The sequence below is a fragment of the Tachysurus fulvidraco genome, chromosome 1 (genome assembly GCF_022655615.1).
Source record: "Tachysurus fulvidraco isolate hzauxx_2018 chromosome 1, HZAU_PFXX_2.0, whole genome shotgun sequence".
In the NCBI taxonomy this organism is placed as follows: Eukaryota; Metazoa; Chordata; class Actinopteri; order Siluriformes; family Bagridae; genus Tachysurus; species Tachysurus fulvidraco.
In genome coordinates, this window is record NC_062518.1 from 17,209,870 (window position 1) to 17,219,869 (window position 10,000).

Below are 10,000 nucleotides of genomic sequence, written 5' to 3' on the forward strand. Positions count from 1 at the left end.
CACACACACACACACACAAACACACACACAAACACCACACACGCACACACACACACACAAACACACACACACAAACACACACACACACACAAACAAACACACACACACGTTCCTGTATTTGCTAGCACAGCTGCGTGTCAGGAGAATGAAGAACTCTACAATAACACAGAAACTATTACGTTTGTCTAAATGTAACTTATTAAATTATTAGCACACAAAAGCCAGCTTCATTTTTCCTTTAATAATGTGTAAAAAAAATAAAGTAATGAAAGATGACGTAGTGTTTCTCTCACAGCTCCATGTGAGAACCAAGCAAAATCTGAACCTTCCACAGCGACTCGTTTCCCAGAGACAGGAGACAGAGTGGGGGGGCGGGGGAGAAGGGGGTTGTTAAAAAAAAAAAAGCTGAATGTGCAGTCATTAAAGATTATTTTGGAGCTATAAATAAGTCAGATTTAATAGGACATGTTTGGTTTCATAGTGGAGCTTGACTTCACAGATGAGGGACAATAAACACTGTCCTTGTCTTTGATTTGATCGTCCACTGCATTCTTTAAACACAATGTGGTCAGTTGACTTTAGCATAACCATGTGTGACTAAATAAACTACAACAGAGAATCTGATACACAAATAACACTGTTTAGTAAACTGACTCAGCAACACAGCATGATCACAGGAGTCACAGGGAATCAGAGGGAATCACAGGAGTCACAGGGAATCAGAGGGAATCAGAGGAGTCACAGGGAATCAGAGGGAATCACAGGAGTCACAGGGAATCAGAGGGAATCACAGGGAATCAGAGGGTTTCACAGAAGTCAGGGTGAATCACAGGAGTCACAGGGAATCACAGGAGTCAGAGTGAATCAGGGAATCAGAGGAAATCACAGGAGTCACAGGGAGTCACGGGGAGTCACAGGGAGTCAAAGGGAATCATGGGGAGTCACAGGAGTCAAAGGGAGTCACGGGGAGTCAAAGGGAGTCACGGGGAGTCACAGGGAGTCACGGGGAGTCACGGGGAGTCACAGGGAGTCATGGGGAGTCAAAGGGAGTCACGGGGAGTCACAGGAAGTCACAGGTGTTCTGACATTGCTTTAGTTCTATAAATAATAAATTAATGTGAATAATAATAATAATAATAATAAAATATAAACAAACTTTTGACACTCATCCAGCGTGAGGGCATGAGGGCGATCATCTCTGTCCATGTGGACCACCGTGTCCCGGGTCCAGGCTCCGACTCGGCTCTGGTCCAGTGAGTGTCGTGTGATGGTAGAGGCAGTGGCACTGGTCCAGTATAATGCGTCCCAACCACGATGATACGCTAAACCCACCACTGAACCTACTTCTACACACAATACACACCACAACAGCCAAATTACACACAATACACAATTTATTACACACTTAGACACATTAACTTTACTTTGGCTCTAATCACACAGTAATCAACATTACAGGACATAATCATTCATCCCAGGAACAGTCCATGTTCATCCGATGCTAAACTAACAGCACACTCAAATGCTGCAAGCTGATGTGTGTGTTTGTGAACATTTCTGACATAGTTCTCTCAGAGCATGAAGGTGCACAAGGTGGAGATACACAGAGCAGATGTAGTGTAGAAGTAATAAATCAGCTGGAGCTCGTGTAAGAACACGATACACCCAGAGAAATGTGGAGCCCTCTGAGGGTTGTTCAGTTGGCCATCTGAGAGAACACTGAATCCTTTATATAGACCCCGATAACACAGTGTACGGCCCTGATATCTCAATGTACTGAAATCACCTTAAAGCTAAGATAACTTTCTGTTAAAGCTCTGACATGTTCCTCACGGATTACTGGCATATTAATAAGAAAAAGATTCAGACTTTGTACAATGCATTTACTCTGAGAACACACAGAGTCATTGTGTGTGTGTGTGTGTGTGTGTGTGTGCATATGAGATGTCAGTATAACTCTGTCCATCATTTATCTCCTGTCTCTGTCAGTAAGTGAGACACATGTTCCCTGTACAAAGGCATTACAGTAACACCATCTGATCCTCAGCCTCTCTTCTGTTCCCTCCCTCCCTCCCTCCCTCCCCCCCTCCTTCCCTCCCTCCCTTACGCCAGCATCTAGCCGGAGAGAAACACGGTTTAAATGATGTTTAGAAATCTCTTCACTCCTCCAATGAACAGTACACATTTTCATGTACTGACACCAAAAACTGGAGACCGGTGTCTTTATTATGCACTGATTATGAAGACTGGGAAATGTTGTAGAAGAAGTAAATCATCCTGATCAAACCTACTGCATTCCTTGGAGGTCTATACATATATTTTATAACATCTCGCTGGTTTGAGACCTTCTAAACATCTCCAAACGTCTTGATTAGTCTCTATAGATCAGGAGAAGCCCTTTGAACAAGTAGAAAAAGAACCATTTAGGGTTAAACACTTGAAGCGTTTATTCCTGATTTTATCAACAAAAGATGTGTTTTCTACTGAGAGTGTACTGAAGGTTAGTGGTTACTTTTAAAGTGTAAGACAAGGTTGCTCTCTGTCAGGTATGTTCTGCACCTTAGAACCGTTTATGAACAGATGGAGAACTGAACTAAAAGGGCTCTCGATTGTTAGAACCCAGTTGTTAGAACACCTTGCCTTCTGTCCACTTACGCCGATGGTCTTGATTCACACTGAATTGAACTTTCTTTCCTCGTGAACGTTTTGTTGATTGGCAGTTTGGCTCCGCCCTCTTTTTAAAGTCTTGGACCAGTATCGAGGTGACACACATGCAAGGATAGCTAAGAAAACCAAAAGTCTAAGGAACAAACCAGAGACACAAAGAAGACACAAAGACCAGGATTCGGCGCTGTACAAGGCAACGCAGCCGGAATAAGTAGTGAGACAATTAGACACAAGAGGAACAGGCGTGTTGAAGCAGGAAGGAACTAGACAAGGGACGGGGCAGACACCTGAACACATGGTACAAGTAAAGTCCAGGCGTGATCCTAACAGAGTCATACATGCAGGGGGTGGAGCTTTTCTAAATCAGGGGCATGTCCCAGTTATGTGGGAAAGCAGTGATTAATATGATGATTACAGCTGAGACTTGTCATGCAGTAATATCCTGGTGATGTTCTTTCTCTCAGTATGTTTTTGTTTGTGTTTAAAGGCAGTGGTTTAGACACTACTGAAGAACACCATCTGGATTTCTTCTATAAAAACTACACCAGGTTACGTATGTAACCCGGTTCCCTGAGAGGGGAACGAGACGCTGCGTCAGTGCTGATGCTATGGGAATGCTTCTTTGAGGAAGTTGTGTCTGAAGCTCTGCGTGCACACACGCCATTTAATGGCTCGGAAAGGACACGTGACGGAGTTAATTACTCGCCAGTAAGTCCATATAAGGGCATCTACGTCACGCTGCTCCAGCTCTCTTTGTCTGAAGGAAGCGCGAACGGATGCCTGGGGCGTGTCCAGCAACGCAGCGTCTCGTTCCCCTCTCAGGGAACCGGGTTACATACGTAACCTGGTGTAGTTCCCTTTCGAGGGAACTCGACGCTGCGTCAGTGCTGACGCGATGGGAATGCCAATACCCACGCCGCCACGCACCAGTCGATGACTGCGCCTTAGGCCGTGAGAGAGCACGAGCAGACTGGGAACAGCACATCATAGGCCCCGCAGTACCTGGGACCCTGGAGTGGGGTCCAAGTCCAGGTCATAGAATCTGATAAAGGTGTGCGGAGAGGACCATCCTGCCGCAGCACAAATATCTTCAATGGGGACACCCCTGGCCAAGGCACTGGATGAGGCGATACCCCTAGTGGAGTGGGCCCTGATGCCAAGAGGTGAGGCATGACCGCGCACCTCATAGGCCTGAGTAATGGCCTCCACCACCCAGTGCGCCAGGCGCTGTTTGGAAACTGGATTACCCCTATTCCGGCCCCCAAAACAGACAAAAAGGGCAGAGGAGTTACGCCACGAGCTAGAGCGGTGGACGTAAGTCCTCAGGGCCCTTACCGGGCAAAGCAAGTGCAGCCTCTCCTGCTCCGCCGACTCATGGGGCGGGGGACAGTAGGCTTGCAGGATGATGGGACATCCCGCCATCCTGGGCACCTTAGGGACATATCCTGGCCTGGGGTGCAGGATAGCCTTGGACATACCGGGGGCAAACTCTAGGCAGGCGGGGGCGATCGACAAAGCCTGCAAATCCCCGACTCTCCTGAGAGAGGCCAAGGCAAGAAGCAGAGCAGACTTCAGGGTCAGAAACTTCTCAGAGGCTGACTCCAAGGGCTCAAAGGGGGCTTCCAGCAGCCCCTCCAGGACCACAGAGAGGTCCCAGGAAGGAAGGCGTGGCCTAGAGGAAGGCCTCAGCCGCCTGACACCACGCAGAAAGCGAGAGACCAAAGGGTGCCTACCCAAGGAGGCCCCAAGGACAGGTTCGTGGTTCGCGGCAACTGCGGCCACGTACACCTTTAGAGTAGACGGGGACAGGCCCCGAGAAAAGCAAGACTGCAGGAACTCCAGCACTGTACCAACCGGGCAGTGAACTGGATCCTGAGAGTGCTCGTCACACCAGAGGCGGAAAAGCCTCCACTTCAGAGCATACAGTTTCCTAGTGGAGGGAGCCCTAGCATTCAGCAGAGTCTCTGTCACCTCAGTTGAGAGGCCTGTGTCTAGGAGCTGGTCCCCCTCAGGGGCCAGACCCAAAGCTTCCACATCTCGGGGCGGGGGTGAAGAATTGCCCCCTGCGCCTGAGAGAGGAGATCCCTCCTGACGGGAACCTCCCATGGAGTGCCGTACAGGAGGGAGACTAGGTCCGTGAACCAAACCCGAGAGGGCCAACGGGGGGCAACTAGGAGAAGGTTGACCCGGTCGTGGCGCACTCTGGCTAGGACTTGCGGGAGCAGAGCTACCGGGGGAAAGGCGTACAGACGGAGCCTCGGCCACGTCCATACCAGGGCATCCAGGCCCAACGGGGCCGGGTGAGAGAGGGAGAACCACAGCGGACAGTGGGTCGACTCCTCTGAGGCGAACAAATCCACTTCCGCCCGGCCGAAAATCTGCCAGATTCGCTTCACCACGTGAGGGTGAAGACGCCACTCCCCGGGCCTCAGCACCTGCCTCATCAGGAAGTCTGCCTCCCGATTTACACGCCCTGGGATAAAAACCGCTCTTAGCGAAAGAAACCTGGTCTCTGCCCAGAGCAGAATCTGCCACGCCAACCTGAACAGGGGGCGTGAACACAGACCGCCCTGATGGTTGATATAGGACACCACCGCGGTGCTGTCTGTTCACACTAGGACATGACAGCCCTCCAGGTGCGGGAGAAAGTGCTGCAACGCTAGGAACACAGCCCTCATCTCCAGGCAATTTATGTGCCATGATAGACAGGGGCTCTCCCATAGACCCTGGGCCGGGCGGCCATCTAAGGCTGCGCCCCAGCCCGAAAGCGAGGCGTCCGTCGAAAGAGTCCTGCGACGGTGACACGCCCCTAGAATGGGACCCAAGGCCAAGAACCGGGGTCTTTTCCACATAAGGAGGGTACGAAGCCCACGGCGCGTAACCCGTATAACCCTGAGGGGATGCCTGCGAGGATGAAAGCCCGCCCCCTTGAGCCAGAGCTGGAATGGCCTCATGTGAAGCAGACCCTTTGGCTGCTGCTGACATGAGTCCGAGCACCCTCTGTGCCTCGGCAACAGAGAGGCTGCGGCCTAGCCGAATAGCTTTCACCGCTGACAAGATGGAGGCTACCCGGGTGGGAGACAGATGTGCCCGCATCGTGGTGGAGTCCCAAACCACCCCAGAAAGGTGGTTCTCTGAGAAGGAGAAAGCACACACTTTCCTGGGTTCAGCCTGAGTCCTAAGGACCTCATGTGGGCAAGCACAGCATCTCGATGCCTGGCTGCCATAGCCTCCGACTGGGCAAGAATGAGCCAGTCGTCCAGGTAGTTCAGTACACGGATGCCCTGGAGACGCAATGGTGCCAGGGCAGCATCTATGCACTTCGTGAACGTGCATGGTGAAAGGGCTAGGCCAAAAGGAAGGACACGATACTGGTATGCTTCGCCCCCGAAAGTGAACCTGAGGAACTTCCTGTGCTCCGGCAGAATGCTTATGTGGAAATAAGCATCCTTGAGGTCGATCGTGACAAACCAGTCCTCGGATCTGATCTGGGACACGATCATCTTGAGCGTGAGCATCTTGAACTTGTAAGTCTTCAGAGTACAGTTCAGAGCCCGCAGGTCCAGAATCGGACGCAGCCCCCCGTCCTTCTTGGGAACAACAAAATATCGGCTGTAAAAGCCGGAGTCCCGCTCTGGGAGGGGAACATGCTCTATGGCCCCTTTCTCCAGAAGTGAGAGGAGTTCCTCCCGGAGGAACGCCGCCTGGTGCCCGCCCACATTTGTGGGCAACACACCCTGGAAACACGGAGGACGAGAGGAAAACTGGATCCTGTACCCTCTTTCCACAGTATTCAGGACCCACTGAGACACCCCTGGCAGAAGTTTCCACGCTGCCAGGCTGCCTGACAGTGGCGTCAAACTTGTGCAGACCTCCCAGGCGCCCTGAAACAGCGCACTGGCAGGCGCGAACCCGGGAAGATCCGCACAAGAAAGGGGAGCCGACACAGGCCCCACTGCCCCCCGAAACGACAAAGGCGGCGAGGCTGGCAGTAGGGGAGCGTCTCTGAATAGGGCGCTCCCAGGAGCCCCTGCCCTCGGGCATCAGGACTCCTTCGTGGCCCGCTTGGCTGAGAGGACAGACCTAAGGTCCTCTCTCACCGGACGGGTCCGGGCATGTGAACCGGCCTCCCTAGTTTTAGACGGGGGGGCTCGGGCCGCCACACTAGCTCTTCTCACTGCCCTGAGTGAGCTAGAAGGGGGGGGCGGCTAGATGATGGCCCAGGCTGCTCCCCGCGGCGAGGGAGAAACTCCTTGAACGCCGCTGACTGGCGTTTCACCTCCTGATGCCTGTCGACGACAGTACTAACTGCGTCGCCGAACAAGCCCTGAGGTGAAACTGGGGCGTCCAGGAGAAAGGACTTATCCTTGTCCCTTATGCCCGTCAAATTAAGCCACAAGTGCCTCTCCGCGGCAACCAGCGCAGCCATAGTACGGCCTATAGAGCGGGCCGTCTGCTTCGTGGCACGGAGCGCGAGATCAGTGGCGCGGCGGAGCTCGGACACCGCCTGAGGTCCCAGCCCTTCACCGCCATCCAGCTCTGCTAGCAGATCAGCCTGGTAGGCCTGCAAGACCGCCATGGTGTGCAGCGCTGCACCCGCTTGACCCGCTGCCTCATAGGCCTTACCCACAATGGCCGAAGTGGTCCTACATGGCTCGGATGGAAGGGCAGGTTTTCTCCATGCGGGCGATGCAGGGGAGAGATAACTGGCTAGCGTCTCTTCAACCCTCGGCATCGTCCTATACCCATGGTCTTCAAGCCCATTAATGGCTGAATAGTCTGACATGGCTGGAGAAAATACACGCGCCGAAAAGGGATTTTTCCTCAGTATGGAGGTCTGGAAGAAATGGCAGACGCCTGCGTGCAGGTGGCTGATGGCCTGAAGTGAGAAAGCGGTCGTCCAGCTTAGAATGGGCGACACCAACTACCTCCTCAGGCCAATCTAAATTCAGCTTCTCAACAGCCCGAGTTATTACCTCGAGGAGCTCCTCGAACGCGACTGATTGCGTCGGCCGTTCTGAGGTGGAAAGCCCCTCCCCTTCGACATCGAGCTCCTCAGAGCCGGATGCGGAAAGCAGCATGCTCTCTTCCGGGTTTGGGAGAAATCGCAGCGCGAGCTCCCGAACGCGAAACCGAGCGATCGGAGTCAGGGGAGAGGGCAAGAGAAAGGGGAACACCCGTCTCTTGCTCCGCCTCCGCTAACTCAACCTGGGAAACCCATGATTGAAGCCGCCGCGCTGCCTCGGCAGACGCAGGACCCGAACCACGAGGCGCAGCCGAAGCTGAAAACACAGCCAGGCGGGATCGGAGCGTGCGGAGAGGGAATCCCTCACAATGCACGCAGCCGGCTCCCTCGAGAGCCGACCGGGCATGCTCCTCTCCCAAACACACCACACAAAGAGAATGCGCGTCGTCTGCCGTGATAAAGCGGGGGCAAGGATGCACGCATCTCTTAAAGTGCTTAGACTGCAACATTTTGCCTAGTCTTTCCCTATTTTTTTTCTTTCCCTGCACTTGACAGACAGACAAACGACACACATACACAGAGCGCTTCCTGAAGACAAAAAAAGCTGGAGCAGCGTGACGTAGATGCCCTTATATGGACTTACTGGCGAGTAATTAACTCCGTCACGTGTCCTTTCCGAGCCATTAAATGGCGTGTGTGCACACAGAGCTTCAGACACAACTTCCTCAAAGAAGCATTCCCATAGCGTCAGCACTGACGCAGCGTCGAGTTCCCTCGAAAGGGAACCTTCACAGAGGTGTCGATAATAACGTGGAGCTCAAAACCTCCTCTGAAGCAGAGCAACAGCAGGCCAGAACTTTTCTTGTGTTGGTGGTGGATGTAATGATGCTTTGGACTTTTGTACCTGCTGTGAGTCGAGCCTCAGAGCATCTGGTCACCTGAACAGGACACAAATGCAGCACAGTTTTCAGGGTTTTTTTTTCTATGTAGACGAGTTTTGTGACGCACTCATCGATTTCTGTTCAAGCTCCGAAACGGAACGAGGCCCAAAACGACATTTTTAAAGCCCGCTGTCCGATAAACATTGATCGTCTCCGCATAAGAACACAGTGAGGTTTGACTGGACTGGGTTATTATAGTCTGTGTGTCCAGAGGGCTGTCTGACTCTCACAGCCTGATTAAACCCGGCTGAAAGGAGACGGCTCATGCAGACGGCTCATGCTGTCGGGGCGAGTGGATTAAATGAACAGTGGTGCAGTGAGAAAAGCGCACGGTTTCATTCTGCACTGTAATGAACAGCACACTGAGCGATGGACTAAAGCTACACTCCTTTCATTTCAGCTCGAAGTGTTCCCTGTAGTCTTAAAGCAATCAGCTGTGATAAAATACATCGTAACTGTACACTAATAACAGGACCACACACACACACACACACACACACACGAGCACACACACGCGCACACACACACACACGGTGTTGTTCAATCCCGCACTCTGATTGGTGGTCAGGTGTTGATTAATTGTCTTGAACAGCAGCTCCGTCAGTAGCGCACGTTTACATTAACGCTCTCGCTCTAACGTGCTATCATTTCTATAGTAACAGCTCGTTCGTCTGGTTCTCATCAGGGGATTCATTTCTAATCCTGATGATACCTTTCTATTCCTTTATCCTGATCTACTTACCTGAGTTACGAGTCATGAGTCATATGTCAGTCTGATTGCAGCACAGTGAAGCTGGGATTACTTCAGAGTACCGAGAATGACTTTAGACTCCTAATTCTGACTTTCTATAATTTTGGGAATTTCTGAGCAAACCACCAGAGACACACGGTGGCTTAGTGGTTAGCACGTTCGCCTCACACCTCCAGGGTTGGGGGTTCGATTCCCATCTCCATGCCCATGTTCTCCCCGTGCCTTGGGCGTTTCCTCCGGGTACTCCGGTTTCCTCCCCCGGTCCAAAGACATGCATGGTAGGTTGATTGGCATCTCTGGAAAATTGTCCGTAGTGTGTGAGTGAATGAGAGTGTGTGTGTGCCCTGTGATGGGTTGGCACTCCGTCCAGGGTGTATCCTGCCTCGATGCCCGATGACGCCTGACATAGGCACAGGCTCCCCGTGACCCGAGAATTTCGGATAAGCAGTAGGAAATGAATGAATGAATGAATGAATGAATGAATGCAAGCTGACTGGGGAAGGAATCCCACTGGAGCAGACCACAGGGCAGATAATGTCTGGGTTGCCATGCGGACATATTTCACTTCAGATCGCACCAACAAACATTCTGTGGCCAGCAAAAGATCATTTTATGGCAAATAAACAGATCAGTAAATCAAATAAATTTCAACAATGGCAGGCTGCACACTGTGTG

At 52.0% G+C, this 10,000-nt stretch overlaps 1 protein-coding gene across 3 annotated transcripts in view; it reads right to left on the minus strand.

Moving 5' to 3' along the window:
• Nucleotides 1-10,000, minus strand: part of LOC113649228 (low-density lipoprotein receptor-related protein 1B-like) — a 176,857-nt gene that overhangs the window by 45,091 nt on the left and 121,766 nt on the right. For 2 of the 3 annotated variants that reach the window (XM_047820298.1, XM_047820293.1), the window contains one exon: nucleotides 1,157-1,346. The exons of the other annotated variant lie outside the window; for it this stretch is intronic. In XM_047820298.1, coding sequence (XP_047676254.1) covers nucleotides 1,157-1,346 — 190 coding nt within the window. The remainder of the gene's footprint in view (nucleotides 1-1,156; nucleotides 1,347-10,000) is intronic. 3 annotated transcript variants of the gene reach the window in all.